Genomic DNA, 24,365 nt, shown 5'->3' with positions numbered 1-24,365 from the left:
TAAGGAGCCAGCGAGAAAACACTGTTGGCTCCAGGCTGACACGACTTAGATTGTATCTTAAATCTGAGGAGGCTTCAAGGGAGCGAAGCAAATACAAAAAATATCAGCACTAATTCAATACACGACCCATCTGTTTCTCCATGTTGTATCTATTTATGCTCCACTGTCACATGACATGGTGACAAAGACAGAATGCCTTCACATTACAGACCTATTTTTTTCTATATCCAATTATATTTATGTAATTTTTTTTGTAGCTATTCACGGGGGTCACTGTCCAAGACCACTCAGGAATAGTAAATAAACACAAGTAATTGAGATGCCCATCAAAATGTCTATTTTTGACGGTCTAATAACACCTGAATTTTGCTACTGCATCGATGTGCCACCGTACGCTACTCCAGCTCGCTCTTCCCCCTCCAAACCCCTCTGCTAGCCTGATGTTAACGTTCTCCTCCAATAATGGCTCAACATATTTTATTTAAATGTATTTTTTATTAGATTTTTATTAGGGTGGTCAAAAATAGCTCGTTAAAGGCGGTAACTAATCAATTTATTATTTATGTTAAAACTTTTTGCGAAATGAACGCATGGGCATCATGTCAAGACACACCTCTGCTATGACAGCAGACGGAAGCATAGTGTAGCATCACCACAGAGTCTCACAGAGTTCTTTTATAACTTTATTCCTACCTGAACACATCAACAGCAGTGCAATTCCAACACTATATAGGCCTACTGTATGTATCTCCAACTACCAAACACGTCTCTAGTCAGCTCATCCTAGGAACTATATAAAACTATATAAAATGTGAATGTGAAATACTAATCATTAATATTAACAATAGAATTTCATAGTTTACTGGTTACATTTTGTATATGTTATATGTTTTATAGAAAGAGGTAGATCATTTTGACTTGTACTTGCATGCTGACAAAGTGTGTGCACTCCTGATATACATGTACTGTATAACCTACAGAAATACCTACTCATATTTTTTTAAAATAAATATATTAAATATATATATACTTTCTATATTTATAGTAGTAGGTAGATCTTTGGGACTTGGCCATTTTAAAAGTAGCTCACAGGCTAAAAAAGTATGAGCACCCCTGGTCTAGTCCCTCCCCTCGGACCTGTTTGGCATGGGTGACTCTACCAGGGGCGTAAAAGCCCCCGACAACTTAGCTCCGAGGATCATTGGGACATGCAGAAGGAGCTTCTCAGCGTTCACACAATTATTTTCCTGTGTTGTCACCATTAGGGCCACCGTAGTTGCTGTTTGGTAATGCTGATGTATAAACTCGGACTTACCCCCGAGCTGTACTTTTTATTGGTGGACGGACTGAGAGCTAGGCAGGATTTTAAAAAAAAGAATACATTGGGGAATGCACAAAAGAGACATTTCCAACAGCACAACATTGCTTTGTATTTTTTTGCTCTTTTATGTAATCGTGGCATCATCTTCCAAACTTTAACTATCACACCCGCAGGTTTACTATGACTCCTAATCCAACAGAGGGTGAAACAAAATGAAACTTTAACTATCACACCCGCAGGTTTACTATGACTCCTAATCCAACAGAGGGTGAAACAAAATGAAACTTCCAGAGTGTCATATTTGTACTCTTAAGACGTTTGCATATGCTTTTTAATCATCACCGCTGACATGTTAGACTGCGGGGCATGTCATTAGTTTGACATGTAGCTACAGTATCTGCCGGATAAAATGCTTTCTACTCAGCTCCATCTCTCTAAATGAGAAGTGACATGATCTACTTCCATCACATCCCCCCTCAGCCCTGTGAAGCATTATAGTTATTATTTATCCCCCTTTTTTCCAAAAGGACAAAAAGGGCACTGGATACATTTTCAGGAGACGTATGAGAGTAAAGAAGGCGGCTGGAGTGTGATTCTTCATATTTATCCAAATAACTTTTAAAGGCGTGACATTTAGGATGTTTTATCTCAGCACCTGCCTCCTGAAAATGACTCAATGCGCAATAAAGGTGCACAGCTTTTACAGCAAGGAAATGGCAGCGGATTGCAGGAGGCATTCTTTATGGATTTGTTCTTCAGCTTCTCTAATGTGACATTTGACGCCCTTGGGTTGCAGTGACAAACAGTGATTCAACAATGTCATAAGTGCCATACTATGAGAATAACAGTCATCGTCATTATCACAATTTTAATTGATACTGTCCGAATTGTGTTCATGTATTGTTTAAATGTGTTTTTAAAAAATTACAAATTTGTATTGGTATTACTGTTTGTGCTGGTATTAGTGTTGGTATTTTCAATTTGTATCTGTATTTTTTATTGGTATTGGCATTTTTTTATTGGTATTGGTATTTATGTTGGTGGTTTGTATTAGTTTTGGGATAAGTGTTGGTATTTTTTTATCAGTATTGGTATTTTATCATTGTTGGTGTTAGTTTTGGTATTGATGTTGGTATCTTCTGCCGGTATTGGTATTTTCCAGTTGTGATGGTACTGGTATTTCTTATTGGTATTAATGTTGGTATCTTCTGTTGGTATTAGTATTTTCTATTGGTATTTTGTGTTGGTATTGGTATTGATGACGCTTCTGCTGGTATTGATATTTTCTATTTGTTGTGGTATTGGTATTTTGTATTGCTATTGATGTTGGTATCTTCTGTTGGTATTTTGTATTGTATTGGTGTTGGTATGGGTATTGGTATTGGTATTGAGTAGGGATGAGCCGGATACCTTTTTTAGACGAGTATCCATTACGGATAGTGCATTGTTGCCCAGTACGAGCATGTTCTTCACGCCCTGTGATTGGCCAGTCACACACAGCGACCGGCCCTCCCTCGACAGACTCGCTTGGCGTCACATTAATGCCAAAATTGGCGCGAGTAAGAACATACTCAGCGCGCATAAAGACAACTGTCCTCGCTCTCACCATGTCTGAATTTGCTGCTCCCTGGTCACTCAATGTTCGCTCGGTGCTCGCTCGCGGTGCATGAATAAGCGCTCTCTGTTGCTTATCGGTTTGTATGATATTTGATGTTTGTTGGTAGACTTGTTTCGTTTCGTACAGAGCTGTAAACGGCTCGTGTTGCATCGGTCACTGCCTGTGTTTTTTTGTCTGCTTGCTTCTAATTTGGCTGGTGATATAAAGTCAGTTGGAAAACGTTGCTTGTCGTACTGAACACGGTGCTTTTGAGAAAAATACAGTGAACAAGGCTGACAGATTATTTCCCTGTTTTCCATTACTGGATGTTTGCATGGATCATCAACTTCACACAGATCATTAAAAACCTTACAAAACATCATTAAAAAAATATGTTCTGTAAGTGGTTCTTTTACATTTGTGATCAGAAATGTAATTTGAATCTCAATTTTGAGGCTGTTCTGTAAATAATTTTCAAATAAACAATAAATATAGCAACTTCTGATCAATCCATGTCAATTTCAGACTTAAAATAATGTACTTATTTAAGCCTTTACCCATTCCCGGTTCAACCACGCCCACTTTCAGTTTATTCCCCGCCCACTCTGAGTACAGATACGGATGCTGATCATTTAGATGGGTGAACAGATACAGATACAGATACAGATACAGATATAGATACAGATACAGATACAGATATAGGTAGTGGTGTACTCGCTCATCCCTTGTATTGATGTTGGTAGCTTTTATTGGTGTTTGTATGAGTGTTGATATTGTGATTGGTATTTGCAACATAAACTATTATTAATAAAAATACTACTTATACTCCTAAAACTACCACACTACCACCACTACTACGACTACTACTACTTTTGTTCACATTTCCTTCAAAAAGTTTGTACTGCAGTGTGTTTTTTAGAATGCAACTCCCCTTCTTCTTTTTTAGACTTCCTGTTGCAACAGTTTTGTTACTTTTCTGCTCAAAGCAGACATGACTGAACTACAAAATAGCTCCAAGTTTGAGAGCAGTTTTCTTGCTGTTGTTAAAAGTGAGACAGTGCAACTAGTCTTGTGACTTTAAAAAAAAAGAAAGAGAAAATTTTACATGTTTTCAACTTCCTGCTCTGCAGGTTCAGCCCGTACGAGTGGTACGACGCCCACCCCTGCAACCCGGGATCCGACGTGGTGGAAAACAACTTCACGCTCCTAAACAGCTTCTGGTTTGGAGTGGGCTCCTTGATGCAGCAAGGTACGGCACGGCACCCCCTCATTGGCTGTCAAAAATGATCCCCCATCACCTCATCTTCTCACTTTTGTCTACGCGCCACTACCTTCCACTTCCTGCCTCTCTAACTGACAAGATTTTTTCTTTGCGAGATGTTCAGCCATCAGGAACGACTGCGGTGCTCCGTCTTTCGTGACATAGCGGGGCGCTTGTCGCCTACTGCTGTTTTAAAGGAAAAAATGGGGGAAGCTTGTCAGACATTGTCAGGTGAGGCAAGACGGTGTTGCAGCGTTTATTTCCCATTGCTGACCCCTCATCTGGTGCCTTCAGGGTGTCGGGACACACGCGAAAAAAAAACAAGGTATGTTGGAGGACAAGTTTGACAAATGCCAGCTGTTGGCAAAGCTCCAGCTGACGGGTGTGATATATTCAGAACTGCTTAATTGGACATAGGGTGACCGCCGCAGCATTATCCACTTATCTCACTTGTGATTAAGATGAAATAAGAATGAAATCATACTAATACATGGTTAATATTGTGGTATAGTAGTTTACAGTAGTGTACGACGTTGCTTGTCCTACTTATAGTTATATTAAAAATGACTGTAATGCGATTGCTCCTTGCAGGTTTTTATTAATGATAACCGACATAATTCCAAATAGAAATAAAATGCAAAGACTCAAAATGATCCAAAAATCGAACTCGCGGCTGGCTCACCCTCGACTACAGTCGTGTCATTTAATTTGTGCGATCACTCCTCTGAGTCAGTCTGGAAATATTCCACAAACATTCCAGCAGAATAGATAGATGTAGTTTAATTATTGTGATCGCTGCGCTCACAGATAATCAATGACAGCGGCCACTTTGCACAAAACAAAATCAGACGACTGCACATCAGACTTGAAATAGTCCACCAAGTTGAAGAAATTGCAGTAAAACAGCAGAATAGAAGTGATAAGGCAGGCAAACAGGCGAGGCAAACAGGTGAGGCGCCCTCTGGTGGACAGAGGCAGCTTAATGAATCATCGCAGCGCCCCGACAGCCATGGCCAATAAAATGCTGTGCTGGGAAGAAATGCATTACGGGATGAAGTTAAAATGTTTTTTTTTTATTCTAAACTCGTATTGGTAGTTGTACTGTATATTTCTTACCTACCCTTGGAGTGTGAAGTTGCTGTGTGATGATTTTAGCATTCTTTTTAAGATGACACCGTGAGTCAGACTGTTGTATTGAGTAATGACCTCCTTCGATTGCCGATGGGTTGACAAGCTCGTTGTGAGTTTTCTCATAGTTCATGATAGGCTCCTGTCAAATAAAGACCTACCTAGTCCTCATGGACTCGTGCGCGCCACAATATGCAATTTTATGACGTGTACGTGTGCGTCTTATAGTCCGGTGCAGCTTATATATGTACAAATTGTTTTTTTTTTCTCTAAATTTAGTGGGTGCAGCTTAAACACCGGCGCATCTTATCCACTGGAAATTACGGTAATTATTGATTTAGTAATTTTTAAATTATATATATTTTTAAATCATTTTCTAGTTGAATTTACATGTATTTCAATAACAGCCCTTTAAAAAGAAGAAGGAGTGAAAAAAGCTGCTAAAAATGTCTACTATATATCTTGCAAAGCAATGAAATTGTCTTGCAACATGTCCATTCAGGGGAAAAATGAACAAAATTAACATTGTAAGTCATCACTGGCCAAAATAGTCAGGTCATAAAATGTTTAACCTTAGAGTAACAAGACAAACCAAGAAAGAGCCTTTCGGGTGGCAGTGCAGTGGATCTTGTGCCCAGCACAGCAAAAACGCATCGGAGGTTCCTGTTCATTGGCTGCTATGTAACTGCACAGCGGTTCTGCCAATTTGTCGGTGCAGGCATGCAGGGCTTTGAACGCACCACAGAGGAGAATCGCTACCAAATGAGCTAGTTAGTCACCAGATGGATGGATGGATGGAAAGATGGATACTGTTGATAGATAGACCAAGTGCGAGTAGTCACTCATAGGTGAGTTTTGTTTGTGTCACATAAACAAGGCTTCTTCCTGCGCTCGCCTGCCAAACGCGGTGACAGCAGCTGAGACGGAAGCCATTTCCTTGACGTGTTTAAAATGCAAATGGTTGTGTTTGAGGGAAAAGGGAAAAAGAAAAAAAACGAGCAGCTTGTCTGTGGGAGTGAGGTGTCATACACAACACAAAGAACACAGAAGACGCTCAGTACTTCAAATGCGACTCGCAATCGGCGACAAACATATGTCTGATCATTTCCTGTGAAGGAAATGTGAACAAAAGTAGTGGAATCTGCCATATGCTCCACAAGGTTACTTTTGACATTCGTTTCCAACATGGTAGTGACCATTCTCTGTCGACCCATCCACTGACATCAGTGGTAATGCAAAAGAAGAATACATAAGAAATGCGAGTGTAAATGTGTGACAAAACAAAGAAACGGTCGGTCAACAATAATTACGGCTTCCCAGCCTTTCCTCTCTTCTGCATCCTCCAAGTGCGTGCCATTTATTGGTTCTGTGTACGTAAGTGTATGTTTTGACCTGGACACGCCGCGCTGGATGATGACGTCACTATAAGCGTCACTGCTCCTCGACCGTAAACTAACATGCGTACAAAACGTCCTTACTTTGCATATTGTCACTGAAAAGGAGTTTGAAATAAAGACAGATGAGTTAAATATGAATACTGAATGAAGTGAATTAACTGACCAAAAGAAGAAAAGGTGAATCAACTGTATTTCACAGGTCCTCTACAACTCCAATGACCACCACGTACCCGGAAGACAATGACGTCACAGACACAGACTGGATTTCTTCTTCGTCGAGTCTTTATCATTAAAAATGCTTAAAAAACACACATCCATATGAAGACTGCCATGCTTAAATCCAATGCTTTATTTCCTAGTATCCATTCAGTCGATTGATAACCTTTTTAAACGATGTTAGATTGATATATGCCGTCCAGAATGGAATTTGTTAAACACACATCGATGTAGTTGGATTGTAGGAATGTAAATCGAAGCATCGATATAGTGAATGGATCATTACACCCCTATTTGGAATGCATGCTAGCATACATGAAATACAGACTTCTTCAAAGTTTTATAATCATTAGACAAATATTTCATGACTTATGGACAATTAATTGCAAAGTCCCGCCCATGCCCCTGGAAAGACATTTTTCTTGCCATGTTTTTCAACCAATCTTACTCAAATTTTACACGCTTGCCAGTCCCTAAAAGAGGTGCACCCAATTTGGTGGTGATTTGGGTACACAACCTAAAGTTACAGCGGGTGCTTCGTAGAACGCATTAAGCTGTATCCGAAATTCCAAATCCATCTGACTTACAGGAGTCAAACTTGTTTAATAACCAAAGTTTGGTGTGAAAAATAATAGCACAGACAACAAAGAAGGGATGCATGTTGACAAATGTTCCCCCTTTTGTGTGCTGTGATTCAGGAGTAGAAGCGTTAGCTCACACAAAGGACATCCCACCGGGACTGTTTGTTTTACTCCATCACAAAGGTAGCTTTGGGATACTGGACACTGCAGGCAATATGAAACAATTATCCTAGATTAGCATCAAGATTTGGAACCTGATTTTATTAGCATAACAACAAAGGATAGCACAGCATTTCCTTTGAATCCCCAAACTATTTTGCACTTTTTGTATGTAATTGGCTCAATTTCTTCCTTGCAAAGTGACACGACTACAAAGGACATGCGGATGCTATAAATGTTGCATGTTTTTAACTCCTTTCCAAACTTCTTTTGCTCAGATTAAAGGAAAACTGCACTTTATTTTGAAATTTTGCCCATCATCCACAATCCTTGACATGAGCACGTGTATTTCTCTTTTCTGTTGAAAATACCGAAAAATTGCTAGCACGTGGCAGCTTACAATGCAGGTAGTGGGATTCACCTAGTCCGCCTATAGACCCTTTATTGAACCCCCCCAAAAACCTTAAACGTTTTATTGTTTTATGTACATGCTGTGACCACGTAGTAACAGATATATTCATGATAACATGTAATACTTACAGTATTTTGCCGTATTTTGGTCATTTTACTGTAAGCATTAGTGGAGCATCCTTCCTGGTCGCATTGATTTCACAGAGCCCATTGCAACGAACGCTACTTCCGTCAACAAAAGCAATAAGAGCGTTTGCTATCACTAATCAAGGCAGACTTAGTGAGAGCCGACCACTACTACTTTTTGACGTTTTACTCCCCCCATGCAGAGAATAACGTTGCTTTGTGTTCGGCAGATCCAACTACAGTGAAACACTGAGATTCTCACAGCGTTGTTGTGTAGCTCCAGTGCTAAAACAGTCACAGTGTTTCAGCACAACACTTGTGCGCCCCGTTGAGCTGGGAAATTCAGCGTAGTCCTGGGGTAAAAAATGCTGAGAGCAAACGAGCATCTAGCCGAGTCTCCCTTGCGATGTTGCGAGACAGTATCCACTACAGTAGTTGACTAGCTTTTCAGCTTATTGCCCCAACGTTATACTATACACTTGCGAGGCATGACTTATAACCTAGCATTAACCTGAGACATTGTAAGTGGCCCTGTGAGCAAGGCACCGTGTCACTACGCGAAGTACAGTAGTTCTTTGGTGTTACCTCCTACAAATTAATATACAGGTCACGTTATGTAAACGGAACATCGTTGGTGTTTTTGGAGGGGTTTTTTTTAGAGGACTGATACTGATTTGTGGAAATTTCCAACAAATGCTAATCAATGGTAGTCATAATGGTTTTATTTATTTCTTACATGCTTAGCAAAGTTACATTAAGGAACATCACGTTTACATTTGCTTCCGGAAAGGAATAGGAAGAAGCAGAGTTGATTTATTCCTACCCCTGAGCAATGATGGCTTTGTGCGGACATTAGTGTTTAGTAATGATAAGCAGACAGCTATTAACGGTCTTCCAGCAGTCACAACCATTGACGTAACGTTAGTCTACTCCAACATCACTGCTGTCGTCTCTTCCTTGTAAGAACAAACATATTGACGTTTTTACAACCTACTGATCTACTTTTTGCATTTAACCGAGAGTTCCAAAGCAGCACCATATACCGTATACCTTCCCCTGCTGACAGCAGCATTTTAACGGTGTGGAATTTAATCCCGTCGCTTCCAGCACTTCTCAGCAGAAGCACACACGTGGGAGTCGACCCTCCCTGCAGTCACAGTGAATTAAGGGATGGCGGCGTCCCTCCCCTTGTTTGTTAGCGCGCGGAGCCTCCGTCAAGCCACAAAGGACGAATGCAATCAAATTTGGTGGGAGAGGTTAAAGAGCGGACCACTCTGCCCACCCCCATCCGTGGGCTTGTTACTCTTCACAATTGCTGTCATAAATCTTCTCAGGAAAGTAACAGAGAAACCCGCAAGGGTATTTTAAAGGTTGGCAGAGATGAGATATAAAGTAACTTTAACGTCAGTCAGCGAGCCATCGGGAAGGCGGAATTGCTCCGCAGAGGAGACGCATAGAAGACGAGGCTGCGGGGTTTTGTGGCGCTTATGTTTCGAGGACCAAAAATTACTTTATATAATCTGTAATACATTTCATGTCAGGACATTGCGATAAGTTCAGGGTCGTGTTATAAAAGGACACAGATAGGATTTGAAGTGTCGTATATAACACCGATGCTTTCACAGTAACTTATGTTGCTTAGAAAACAATGCCAATAGCTGAATAATGAACATACACCGGGAAAAGGGGTTCAAGCTTTACATTAATCAAGCAATTGTATTCAAATTACAAACCAGAGTTTTCTCAAACTTAGGGGCGGGAATCAAAATGTGAGTTTTGTGAAATGCTGTAAAGCAGTGGTCTCGAAAGTGCGGCCTGGGGCCCATTTGTGGCCCGCGGCTGTTTTGTTTTTATTGGCACATGCAATTCAATGTGATAAAAATGTGATAGTATGGTTCTATTATATGTGCCATGTCTCTGCGGCCTGCGGCTGTTTTATTGACCCACGCTTGCTGTACTTTTTCATATTTGTGCATTTTTTTGCACTGGAAAAAAGCTAAAAAAAAAAAAAAACCATAGAAAAGCCCATAGAAAATTGACACTTTTTTCTCATTTTTTATAATTTTTTATTACAACTTTATTATTGCAGAAAATAAAAGTTTGTGTCAAACAGAACATTTGTTTCGCACATTGTCGGGATAAAACTTGCAAACATACAGCACTTAAATTTATTTTTTTTTAATCACAACTATTTAAACTTTTGCCGCAGCTGCTCATTACTGAGTCCTTTTTGGAACATTTCTGTGACCAGAAGGGTAATGGAATGCGTCGATCGTCCCAGCTTTGTTTAATTCAAACCTGCAATAAAAGCCTGTTGCTCGAATCAGCAGTGATTTTTTTAAGAATAAAGTCGCTGCACTCTTGGGGTCATTTTGGTTGGCTGCATGTGTTGCTTGTAAAAAGTTTTCATATGCCCCCCATTCGCTCTATTTTTCTGTAATGAAAAAATGAAAGTTACTTGCTAAACTTGTTTCGGTACGCGGATAAATCAGCAGTATTTTTTATTTAAGGGAAAAAAGTTGTAATCAAACAAGAAAATGTACTGTATACTTTCTGATAACGTTGTAATATTATGAAGAAAATAACATAATTTTAGTAGCATAAAGTTGAAATATATTCTTTTTTTAAGTCATAATATTATGAGAAACAAACAAGTTGAAGGGGAAAAAGTTGGGAAAAAAGATATCATATATAAATAGTAATCAATTCTAAGTATGATGTGAATAATGTAATATTATGAGAAGAAAATTAATAAGTAGAAAGCTAAAATAATTGGAAAATTAAAAAAACACAGCAGAAATAGAAAAAAAGAGCTGTGATTTTACGCTAATGAAGTCAAAATATTAAGCGGAAAAATGTGATAAATGAGGTATTTCAGCAATACCATATTGTAATGTCCTGAATATAAGACCACCCCTCTGACGACCAAACTCTGTTTAATCATATTTAATTTGTCACATTTATTTGATATTTTTTCCTTATTTTAATATTTTTCCCTGAATATAAGAAGACTCATCTTTCTTCAAAGAAAAAATGATGGTCTTATATCAGGGTCACTACAGTAATACAGTAATATACTGTATGTTTGTAAAAAAAACGGAGGTGGGACGACGGCCTCTCCTCAGAAAAATGCCTTCCCCTTCAAGGGCACTTGGTACTCTCTGCAGTTGAGTAAATAAACGCCAGCTGCCACTATATGAGGATATTGGGTGTGATTATAATGCTAATGAAAAACAACTGGTGAATTGCAATTTGAAAAAACAGGTTATCATATTTCTTAGCTGTTAAAGTTGTTTGATGACTGCATAATTGACCACCGTTATCTTAAAATTAGCTTAAAGCTCTTCCTCTGCTATTCACTAACTTGCTAACAATTTTTGTGACTCTGGTGGTCAGGTCACTGTTGTGTGTGAGTGACAGGAGGAAAAGGGTCGTTTGGTGCCACCGGTTTGTTTGCATTTTTAAATCTGTGCACCCCGTACACTGTGTACTGTAACGATGCATCTTTTTGGACTTTCTAGGAAAGAAATACTATCCTACATCCGGCTCAATCGGGTCATTTGGTGTATGCTGAAGATTATGACGCTCAGTTCCTCATGTTTTTTGTTGATTATGTAAATTGCAGTAGATATATCCGTTTAATTCCACAGGTTTTCCGGGAACTGCAAAAAAGGTTTTATTTCTTGTGTAAATCTCCGGGTGTGATACAGTTTTACAAGCCTGGCCTGTTTGTTTTGCAAACTGGCTTCATTTCCTCTATCAGCACTGCCAATTAATTCCGCCGCCTTGTAAACAAACACAAATGCAATTGTCTTGTTTCTACACTCGATCTGGGCCCAGTTTTAGCTGGAAAAAAGGTTAAATAGCGTCTTATTTGTTAACAGGCTCCGAGCTGATGCCCAAAGCCCTGTCCACCAGGATCATCGGCGGGATCTGGTGGTTCTTCACGCTCATCATCATATCGTCCTACACGGCCAACCTGGCAGCGTTCCTCACTGTGGAGAGGATGGACTCGCCGGCAGACTCGGCGGACGACATCGCCAAGCAAACCAAGATCGAGTACGGGGTGGTGCGTGACGGAGCAACCATGACTTTCTTCAAGGTGCGGCATAAATGATGAAAAATATCATTTAAATCATAGATTGAAGGAACTAGAAATGCTTTGGGGACTACCAAGACGTATCCCATTGGACAAATTCTGGAGAACTAGGGGTGTAGCGATACAGTACATGTATTTGTAATCTGGAACTGTAACTTAAAGTTCACGTTTTTGACACAAAAGCGAAGCAGTTTTATTTTTTGTGCGAACTGTGACCTTAAAACCGAGGTACACACTGAAGCGTGATTATTGGGGATGAGCGAGCACAACACTATCGGTATCTGGGTCTGTGTCTGGTCACCCATCTAATTGATCTGTAGCCGTATCTGTACTCCGAGTAGGCGGGGCATAAACCATAAGTGACCGTGGTTTAACCAGAAATGGGTGTGCTTAAATGGGTACATTATTTTTCCATCCATTTTCTATTCCGCTTCATCCTCATTAGGGTCGCGGGGGCATGCTGGAGCCTATCCCAGCTGACTTTGGGCGACAGGCGGGGTACACCCTGGACTGGTCGCCAGCCAATCGCAGGGCACATATAGACAACCATTCACTAACACATTCATACCTATGGACAATTTAGAGACCTAATATGCATGATTTTGGAATGTGGGAGGAAACAATACAATAAATTCATTTATTCATTTTAATTCATTTATTACCGCAAGACATTTTTTTTCTGAAATGGTGGTGGTTTGTGTTAAAGCCTTGTTTTTTTGCGGCATTTTTTCCCAGAAAAATGTGGTTGAACTCCAAATTGTACCACTTTTGAAGCAACCGTATGAGCAGTATCTCAAGGAAAGAACCAAGTTGGTTTTCTTTCTCTTTGTGTATTACCGCAAACATCAGCTTTGCCAAGGTTCCAGCTTGTCTTCCAACCCTCTTAAAAGCACACGTTCAAGATTAAAAACTCATTAAACTTTGCATCTGTCGCTCGCCATATCTCCAAACTGTCACTTTTCAACGTCCTTATATTAACATTCTACTTTTTAAAGTAAACAGGAGCAGTGGCTGCTTCGTTTTAGTATAACACCGTCTCTCCCGATTTGAAGTGGCTCTCAGTCTTTAGACAGCAATTATCCGGGATTAGACATGGCACAAATGTGACCTGATATTAAAAAAGAAAAAAAGGCATGAAATACCATTGCCTGATGCAAGACTAATGGAGTGTCTGCGTATGGCTACTTGAGTAGCATGAGGATAAACGTGTGCCTGGCTTTAATGCACTGTCGCCTAATCCTGTAACAAAGCAAATAGAATCGTGTCCATCTGTGGCTCAAAGGGATAAGAAACTGAAAGTGGTCAGATTCTGGAAAATACACATGACGGTTGACTCTCAGGGTGCGTTCACACTTGTCATGTTTGGTTCGGTTAAAAGGAGCTCCGGTTTCTGCTCTCCCTTATGTCAGAAATCCAAGGTGTCGACTTACGAGAAGATGTGGGCCTTCATGAGCAGCAAGCACAGCACGTCACTGGTCAAGTCCATCGAGGACGGCATTCAGCGGGTGCTCAAGTCCGACTACGCCCTCATTATGGAGTCCACCACCATTGACTACATCACTAGACGCAACTGTAACCTGACGCAAGTGGGGGGCCTCATTGACATGAAAGGCTACGGGATCGGCACCCCCCTCGGTAAGACCCAAAGAATGACCTCTGAATATTATAGCTGTCCAGTGATGAAAAACATGTTTCGAGCAACTGTTCAACAGGAAAATATCCTGTCCTTTTAAGTCGACCCAGCAATTTTTCAGCTTTGGAGGTCGTATGACAGCCCGAACAGAGGTGGGACGACACCTGTGTGGAGGAGTATTCCACAATGGGGACAAAGGTGTAAAGTACAATCCTGAACAAAATTTTAAGACCAGTTGAAAATTGCAATAATTTACATTTTGCATGATTGGATCTTAAGGAGGATCTAAGTAGAGCAATATGTTTTAAGAACGATTAAAAAACGCTACAGTGCAGCGGAACGGCGCCAGGAAGAAAAGGCACGGCCACAGGAGTGAAATATGCGTTAGTGACTTCATAATTCTTGTGTGGATCATTGAGGTTGATCATTAAAATTGAAACAAAGGTTTGAACTTTTTTGAGAGTGTTTAAACAAGAGAGAAATGTGAGAAAATGTTATTGCCTGTCTGAGAAAATTGTATAAAGTGTGGTGTTTTACAGCCTTAAAACATATATGTTATTGTAAAACAATGAAGTTGGCTACTTCACGGATTTCACTTTTTACGGGGTATTTTGGGAACACTGTAAATACGTCTTTGGTACTGAATGAGTTAAAAGGATCGGAATTGAGAATCTTTAGGAACCGGAATCGAAGCGAGGAATTGGAATCTGAATTGTAACCATTCAAAATCCTATTTGACACTTGCCTTGATCATTTTTGACAGGCATTTCAAGCAACCAATGGAGATACGTCGTTGTCACTGAATGAAAAATGTGAAATGGTATCACCTTAGTAAGGCTCCCCTTTTTGACGATGACGGACGGTTTCTTAGAGGATGCAACTGCACACCTTTTTTTTTTGCAGCCCGCGTGCCACCACTGTGTGTGTTTGTGGATCTCATTACGCATCCAGCTGGCTCTTCATCCAAAGAACTAAAAGCGGCCTCATGTTGCTTCCAGGCTCGCCGTACAGGGACAAAATCTCCATAGCCATCCTGAACATCATGGAGGACGGACGCCTACACATGCTGAAGGAGAAGTGGTGGAGTGGGAGCAGCTGCTTGGATGACGAGCGCAGAGAGACGGGCCCCATGGGCATCCAAAACCTGGGTGGCATATTTATCGTGCTGGCATCTGGCCTGCTGCTCTCCGTCTTTGTTGCCATCGCCGAATTTGTCTACAAGCTGAGGAAGACAGCGGAGCGTGAGCAGGTACGTGTCCGCTGTGAATCCTGCCCACAAAGAAGCCTCCTATCTGATTTGGACTCCATTAACACTTCATTTCTGCGAAGAAGGTTGTTGCGATGTGAAGCGTCACGGCTTATAGTTTAAACGTGATATAAAAGGATTTGCACGCCTGCGGCTAATCTAATCCCTGCTTGGCCACAATATTTACTTATTTTAATAGGCATGAATGCAAATTGGAGCAAAGAGAATTAATCCATTACTCGACATCGCAGATGACCCCCTTTAATGTTGTAAAGCACTACACTGAGTTTAAGTGAGTGGCTGCTGCATGCTCCAGTACACAACTTGTTCACAGCAGCACTAATGACGAGTGCTGGCAGCTGACATTGCTGGCAAACACACACACACAGATGCTATATATATGCTGCACAATGCATGTTGTGTACAAATTAGTCACATTAGCATATGCTCCACACGCAAGCCGCACATGGCAAAGATGCAATCACTCCAAAGAAATGCAAAAATATAAAATAAAAAAAAACAACTTTGACACGGTAAAAGGTAATGGTCAGAGTAACGGTAACGGTGCCAAGGTATAATTGATAGTAATCTTAATAATTAAACTTGGGCACTGCTTCACTTAATCCAACAAAGCCTCTTTCACACAGCCTGTTCAAAGTGGAAGTTTACTTTACAGTAGGCAGTTGTGGGGATCACGTTCCATGTGGACCCATGTGGACCCAGAAAAAGCTTCAAAAATGCATTGCAAAATGCATTTTACATATTTTACATAGGCCCTAAAATGTGCTGGAAAAGAGGACTTCTGGTCACACACATGCATGGGTGATACACAGACCACGTAAACATGCTACACACACACACACAAGAGGCCCACACATACTACACAGGAATGCTCCAAGCGACATAGTGCAGTAACGCAACATGAATGTGACATTTGAACGCATTTTGTGGACACTCTGTGCCGTCAGAACAAATTAAAGCTAAGGCCTTTACCCCTTTGCCCCCTTCTTCCCCCCCCCACGCCGACCCACCTCCCCTCGCCCTCCATTTTTGCCCAGAGGTCTTTGTGCAGTGCCATGGTGGACGAGATCAGACTGTCGTTCACCTGCGAGAGGCGGGTGAAACACAAGCCGCAGCCCCTGGCCGCGGCGAAGACGGATGCAGTGATCAACATGCACGCCTACAACGACCGCCGTCTCCCAGGAAAGGACAGCCTGAGCTGCAGCGCTGGGATGACCCCCGTCTTTCCGTGACCCTGTGCTCCCCGCAGGGCAAAAGCCTCCTGAGCAACGTGTCGGGGGCGGTGCCCGAGACCAGAGACAATGGCATCGACGGAATCCTCCGGTTCACCATGAACCACCACAGTGACATGGGGACACTGACCAAACATGGACAACTCAAAATGGCAGCGTCGGCCACGCAGGTATGACAACGCGAACCGCCGCCACCCAAAAAGACATCATCCCGGAGGGAAATAGGGATGTTATTTTTATTCTGTTATACTCGGATGCTTAGTTTCAAGTCCGATGTTTACGTGCGCAACACAAAAACACAAGAGAACACAAAGCAATGAAGAAAAATCATAATCAGCGGACGGCAATAAATATCTGACGTACTTTCAATTAGGGTCATTTGTGGGCTTTTGTACCTCAGATTCAGTTCCTAAAAACACACTTTTAGAGGTTGTGATGTGTAATTTCACTAGACAAGCAATGAACTCACAAGGAGAGTGGACACTTTTACGGGATTATACAGTATGTGTTCAAGCCCTCATGTGATTTTGTACACTAGTGGACTTTCATCTGTTTCAGACACCTTTATTGCCAAAGATGTGACCTTTCCGTAGACGACCAGCGCCGCTCGTGTGCGCATGTAAGCAAGTGTTCTTTGCAAATGGGATTTAGGAATCCAAACCGAAAAACAGAATGAAGAAACGAAAGATCGCTCTTGGTTGCCGTGCTTTCAAACCAGCTCAGTCCTAGCGCCACGGATGTGCACATATTTTTATCATCTGCAAATGGGATTATCAGTGCAAATGGGATTATGGAGATCCAAACCAAAAAACAGAATGAACAAATGGGCGATGGAACGAATGAACATCCTTGTTGGTTTCGTGGTTTCAAACCGGTTCAGTCCCAGCGCCACTCGTGCGCAAGTTAGCAAGCCAATTCATCTTGTGTGCAGTACAAATGGGATTATAACGATCCAAACCAAAAAACACTATGAACGAATGAACAAACAAAGGAATGAGCAAACGAAAGAATGACCGAACTTTTGTTGGCATGGTTTCAAACCGGCTCAGTCCCAGCGCCACTCATAGCAAGTGTTCATCTTGTATGCAGTGCAAATTGGATTACAAAGATCCAAACAGAAAAAAGAACGAACAAATGAGCCAACAAATGAATGAGCGCACAAACCAGCTTCCTTCTTGATCGGTGTGGTTTGAAACCGGTTCCGTCTAGGATCATTTGAAGCGAAACTCTGAGTTTATTCCTAACAAATACATTTGTGACATATTCATGAAAATGTGGACTATCAGTTGGAACTACTGACTGTTCTCAGAAAGGATGGGCATCATCATCGATTGGTTGTTGATTAATCGTATTTTGAATCGACTTACATCAAAATTTTAGTAGTAGTTTGCTGTCTAAAGAAGGCGATCACAATGGAAATTTGAGCTACATCCACGCTATGGCAACTCCTCCAGGTCGAGCATTAGTCTTCTCAACACAACAGTGGCATGCCAGCAGCAGTTCAGAACGGTTTCCCATCTCATTAATATGTAAAACAACAATTAATCAATTCATTGATGATTTATTATTCTATTCCTAATTCAGGGGTGTCCAGAGTGGACAATTGACACTGACCATTGACCACCAAACTAGAAAGTCCCGATCCTTGCATCAGTGCTGTCGACATGAAGTCCATCCTTATCATGTTCGGTTCGGTTACAAGAAACTCGTTTGCTCTGCTAGTACAAGTCGTTTGGTCAAGTGTGAACACGATCATCCGAACGCTGGCGTGCACCAAACAAACACATCGAGACTGCTTGTGAGGTGGGTGTCAGTACACTTACAAATGAGCTTTGGTGCAGTTCAGTTCACTTGAGCTCAGATGTCGACGCTACGTGGAGCAAAGACACGGGTCGGTGTTAAAATGACGGCAAAAAGCATGCAGAAACAGCAAATAAGTCATAGACTCTTTCAAACCTCTGGTCTCGTCTAAGCTGGTAAATCCAGCAAACTATGAAAACAACCGACGTATTTAACGCAGCAGACAGCATTTCGGTTTGGAATATTTCAGTTACGTCACGTAATATGTCACAAAAGATGCCCAATCAAGTCTTTATTTTATTAATGTTCACTACTCCGCCACATTTGGAACCGTGACAAGCTATCCGGTGTGACCAATAAGGGAACCAGACTAATTTGCGCATCTTTTTTTACGTTTTTTGGTCCGAACCAAATCACATGTGTGACAACGTAAGTGTTCAATTGGACCTATGGACAGAGCGCACGTGTGGCAAAAACCTCTGTGAGGTTTGCAAATACATCACAAGAGACGACAAATATATATATAAATAGAAAAAAAATCATAAAAAAGAGTATTTACCGTTGACGAAAACTCCAGTGTGTAAACCTTAGCATTGGTTGAGTAGAGACCCGCTGTATAATTGTTTAACCCTTCTGCAAAGTGTGTAGATAAAGATGAGCGGGAGAGGAAAATGTATTTTGCTACATTTCTACTGTTATAAATGAATTCTCTCCACGCTCAAACGTCATAGATGATATTTATTTCAATAGAGAGCTCATTTTAACCCTACTTGCTCACTTTAGCCCACATCCACGGCACTGGACCTTGTTTATCGATTGAATAGAAAATGCATATTATTATGGTGATGTGGCCATCAGTCTGATGGGGAAAAGTCTGTGTCTTTGTTGATTATATTTCTATCTATCCCCCATGTCAAATGGGTTTTCATGCAGGTGCTCAAAAGACTAAAAAAATAAGCTAAAAAATGACCTCTACCAAGGAAGTGTTAGATATTATTACACATGTCTAATAGCTCAGTGCATTTTCAGTCTAATAGCTTGTCATAGAAGGCCTTGTTGCCACACACACTCACATAGCACAACTAGAGTTCCACAACACTCACAGATAAACCCATAGAAAAGTACTGAGAGGAGAAGCTAGTACACGGACACGCTATCAACATAGTTATAAACAGTTCGAGCCAGTCCGTCTCACACAAACCTAACTTTCACTTCCCAGGCACACAAGCCTAACTTTCACTTTCTACAGGGGCGCTGCAACTGCCATGTAGACTCTGCGTACAGTGTTCCCTCGCTATTTCTCGGGGTTTTTAGTGCAATTTTAGTGCTTTTTTTTTTTTTTTACAGTGTATGAACAAGCATTGTGTTCTGCAGCCTGATTGGCTATGGGAGAACCCACGCATTGTGTTCTGCATCCTTATTGGCTAAGGGACAACCTGCCTATTGTGTTCTGCATCCTTATTGGCTAAGGGAGAAGCCACCCATTGTCTTCTGCATCCTGATTGGCTAAGGGAGAAGGTGCCCATTGTGTTCTGCATCCTGATTGGCTGTAGACTCATTGTCAAGCAATCTGCTTCGTGTCGTGTGATCGCCAGCAAACAGCTTGCAGAGACTCTGTATGTTTGCACGTTTCCTCCCAGACAAAACCCACAATATCCACGAAACGTTCTGCACCCAAAAGGCAGAGAAAGCCAACCATCGCACAAAAAGTTGAACTTCTGGACATTCTGAAGGAATGTAGAAGCTACACGGCTGTAGGGGGCCTTTACGGAATAAACAAATCTTCGGTTCTTGGAGGAGGAAGAGGACGAGGAAAATAGGATGACAGCAACAATGTTTTTTACAAGGATGCAAAAACGCTTCAGCAGGGCGGCGCCAGCACGCAGAGGCACGGTCAGAGGAGTGAAATATGTGTGAGTCACGCAATCATTTCTTGTGTCCAACCTCGTAGGTTGATTATTCAAATTCAAACAAAGGCTTGAACAGTTTGAGAGTGTTTAGACAAAAGAGAAATGTGAGAAAATGTTAATGCCTGTCTGAGAAAGGGTTTTACAGCCTTAAAACACAAAAAAAATAAAGTTAGCTACTTTGCGGATTCCACTTACTGCGGGCTATTTTGGGAACCTATTCCCGCCATAAACGAGGGAACACTGTACTTTCATTCTGGGTGCTTTTGTCGATCTTCCTCATTGATTATAAGAGTACAGCGCTATAACCAAAAATATTGCTCTTATTTTTAATACAATTTGAAAACTTTTTAAATGGTGTGATCATTGACTACTTCTCAGATAGCAACATGGTCCAAAGAACCAGGAAAAACAGCTAAAGGGAGGCAGTAACCTTCCAGAAGGGTATGTTTTCATCACAGTTCCTTAGCTTAATGCAAATTTTAGGCATTTACAGATGATCTTTGAAGACGACTGCCAGAATCCAACATGAGGTTATTTCTCACAGTCCACAAATATTACATGCACAAACATGCACTCCTTTGCAATCCATGTAGAGTTGCTTTTATGTCTCTATGAAAAGTTATTAGCGATAGGGCTTTTTTTTCCATACTTGAGCAATGTTAGCGAGATTGGGGAAAAAATGGATCCTTACAAAGTTTCATTGAAATCTGAAGAAAGCACTGTTTGCGACTTTCCCCCAAAATACAAAACAAGAAATACAGTAGACTAAAAACATAATTTCCTTGGTGGAGGTAATTCAAATCTTCATTTTGTCTTTTTATTAAAAATTTTACGGATTCATCAATGTGAATAATTTGAATGTCATTCTACATCAAATTGTATGAGATGTAAAGGAAGGTGAAATAACGTGCTCCCTTCGCAGAGTGGGATATGAGTTTTTTGTAGGGGGAGGATGGGGGGGGGTCCGTCACTCTGCCTTTCCTCTTGAGTTGTGCTGCTTCTACCATTTGTCAGTAAAGAAAATACAACAAAAAAACAACAACTCTCAAACATGTTGGTGCCAACCAGGGTTTTCTTTGTGGACATGGAGAATTTCTATGAATATAGTTTTTGTAAGTTTTTTTTACAAAAAAGAGAAAAATATGTAAGGGGAGTGATAAAAGGGGGGGTTTACTAGTAAGTGTATGTGTTCAGAGACCATGAGAATTACAGACATCGGAGTAAATGTGGGAATATTCAACTAAATAGTATCGGAATAAAAATTTTAAAAAAAAGTTATGGAGCTATTTTCTTTTTAAGACACTGTGAATTATTCAATTGTACAGTTTGCTGTATGGGTTATATGAAGTTTTAAATAAAAAAATATATACAAACAGTATGTTTTGTTCAATTTTGTTCAAGTTTTAATGCGGTGAAGATCATCTGACATACTCTATGACTCAAGTTGCAGCTTCACAGTCACCAAGTCACCAAGAAAGTTACTGTGAATCAGTACAATATCAAATAATACATCTCATTAATAATGAATTTGTTTTATTTTTATAATACGAAAATATATAACAGTGTATATTTTTTTTATTTTTATTTTTATTTTTATTTAATTTTTATTTTTGCGTCCACACAGATCACTAAACCGGCACATTCACACGGGAGCGGATCACTGGGCGAAAACGATGTAATACATAAGGCACACCCACATGTGCCACCGACAGAACCACGTGACACACCAAAGCTAGAAGAAGAAAGAACGCATGCGCATGAGGTCTGCCGTCTTCTGCTTGTCCGGCTTGTTCAGACTTATGACGTGAAGTAGAATTACTTCTGGAGTATAAGGCAAAAAAATATCAGGAGAATGTCGACTAGGAGTCATGCCAGTCAAAATATTCGGATATTAGGTTGGCTTTTCGGCAGCAGTACACAACCGCTTGTGACGTGGCATCGAGATCGTCTTCAGAAAGTAGTGTTACGCTTGTCCACATGGCAAGGATCAGATTGTCCCACTTTGGAAAGTGTTTTTAGTGTTTTAAGTGTTTTTGCCATGTGGACGAAAGGCCCATATTTTTTCCATATTGTGTTTTTTCCATTTCAATTTTTTAGAACTGCATTTTATACCTTACACATAGTGTACAATTAGCGAAGGCCAGCCGGGACCAGCAGCCAGATATGGCAACAAAACATAGTCAAAGTAGGCCTTGAGACAGACGGGTATGTGCTGTTTGTGCAACAAAAGTGTCAACAAGTCAGCGAAAGCTCTGACTATCACGTGCAGGCGTCACACAAGCTTTGTCAGAGAATCTGGGAGGCAGTTATCTTGGGAGACACTGGCGCCAATGGTCTGAGGAAACAATTCTAAAGTCAGGAAGCCACAGGAGGACATTAGTGGGGACAGCTATCCCGGACATCCGAAGAATGCAAACTTATTCTGTCTGATTTATTTTCAATACATTTTGCAAGTCTAGTACCAGAGTGTGAGTCTTCTTTCCTTCTCATACCGGGAGATTAACGGACACGTAAGGGGAGGTGAAATTGGCTTAATTCATTTCTAAAATGGTCCTTTTGACCTTTAGCAGGTTGCGGAGAATTTCATCTCCCACCGTATCTTGCATGATGGACGTATTTTGCGCCTTCAGAGGCTTACTTTTCTCAAATATCTTGGTGAATTCCAAATTGTATGACGTTCTACTCGAGATGAAAGTAGCCATCCAGGAATATATCATTCATTTTCATATGTAATTGAGGTAAAAACAAAAAAAAAATGCATTGCAATTTTTCCAAAATGTTCCCGAGTGAAGCAAAGCTAACGAAATAAACACCGTCGTCTCAGAGTGGCGATCACGGGTGAATGATGAGAGATCGATGGCGATAAGGAGAGATTAACCTTGCCGCTGTCAAGACGCCAGACGTGTGCTAAAGACAGAGGATCGGAATATAAAACAGACGGAGCAGGAAAGGAAAAAAAGTCGAGGGAAACCCGACCTATGTTGAGAAGCAGCAGGCATATAATGAGCGATGGGCCCTAATGGGAAGATTTATTATCTTTCACTATCAATTCATCCTTGTGGACAGAGCAGGAGTGCATCGAGAGTATGTGGAAAGAGCAAGAGGACACGGGAGAGGAATAAGAATGGTGGGAGAAGAATAATAATAATAATATGAAAAGAATTAAATCGGGGCAAACAGGCTAAGCTTCCATTGGGGCAACATTAAAGCGAAATGTGAGGCTGGTTCAACACTTTGTCGACGTTTAAAGACAGGCTGAAAAACTGCCCTACCAATGCTGCAATAATGCACGTCATCTCGAAAAATAGGTCAACCAAATACCCTTGAGCTACAAAGAAAGAACATTAATGAAAAGGGAAAATTCCCTTAAAAGGCGCTTGCATGAAGTCTAGCGCTCAATTACCTGAGAGTCTTTTGAAGATTTTTTTTTGAAGACGGAAATGTCTCTTTGATTTAATGTTAATGGGGCTCAGGCTAATGGGGAGCTATTCATCAACAGCGCTTTTACATACTTTGAGCAAGCGGTGTCATAAATGACTCGGGGGTATTTCAGTGCACTTTGGGAAACCACACTTGGTGAAGGCTGACTTGTTAGAAACCCGACTTGTTGGAAATCTGACTTGGTAGATATCCGACTTGTTAGAAACCCAACTTGTTAGGTACCCCGCTTGTTGTCCATTGGACATATTTGTCGTGGTTATTTCATTTTTTAATGTTATCTTCTTACGGTATCTTCTAACAGTTTTTTTTTCATTTTGTTTTTTTTTTTTTTTTATTTGCCAATAATATTTAGGGGTAACCTTAGTTTGACTGTAATCTTTCTCTCTGTGCAAACTGAACATATACTTTTCTATGTACTTGTCCTTTTGTCCACACGCAGGTCAACGAAAACAGACTTCTCATCAAAGCAATTTTCTTCAATTGTGTTGTAATTGCGCCTTTTCCAGAAATGACTTTCTTCAGATTTCTTTTGGCTGGCCAAGCATAGAGGTAAGGTGATATAAGAGTTTTTATGCGTTTGGCCTTTTGTTTTTCACACTGTGTTTCAGGTCACTTGACTGTGGCTTTTCTGATTGGAAAATCCGGTCATTCATTTGAATGATTCTTTTTACTGTGATGTTTGTTTGCTTTTGTTAGCTGTGTATTCTATGGGGCAGCGTGGGTGTGCAGGGCGGGGACAGGCTACAGCGCCAGCTGTTGCTCTGGCATGCACTTGACAGCCTGCAA

At 40.8% G+C, this 24,365-nt stretch overlaps 1 protein-coding gene across 1 annotated transcript in view; it reads left to right on the top strand.

The window, feature by feature from the left end:
• Nucleotides 1–16,583, top strand: part of grik3 (glutamate ionotropic receptor kainate type subunit 3) — a 114,177-nt gene extending 97,594 nt beyond the window's left edge. The window contains exons 12-16 of the mRNA XM_054781267.1: nt 4,049–4,167; nt 12,082–12,299; nt 13,706–13,931; nt 14,928–15,178; nt 16,234–16,583. Coding sequence (XP_054637242.1) covers nt 4,049–4,167; nt 12,082–12,299; nt 13,706–13,931; nt 14,928–15,178; nt 16,234–16,428 — 1,009 coding nt within the window. The 3' untranslated portion in view covers nt 16,429–16,583. The remainder of the gene's footprint in view (nt 1–4,048; nt 4,168–12,081; nt 12,300–13,705; nt 13,932–14,927; nt 15,179–16,233) is intronic.
• Nucleotides 16,584–24,365: the final 7,782 nt, after the last annotated feature.

The sequence above is a fragment of the Dunckerocampus dactyliophorus genome, chromosome 7 (assembly GCF_027744805.1).
Source record: "Dunckerocampus dactyliophorus isolate RoL2022-P2 chromosome 7, RoL_Ddac_1.1, whole genome shotgun sequence".
Lineage (NCBI taxonomy): Eukaryota > Metazoa > Chordata > Actinopteri > Syngnathiformes > Syngnathidae > Dunckerocampus > Dunckerocampus dactyliophorus.
This window is presented reverse-complemented; position numbering and strand designations above follow the sequence as displayed.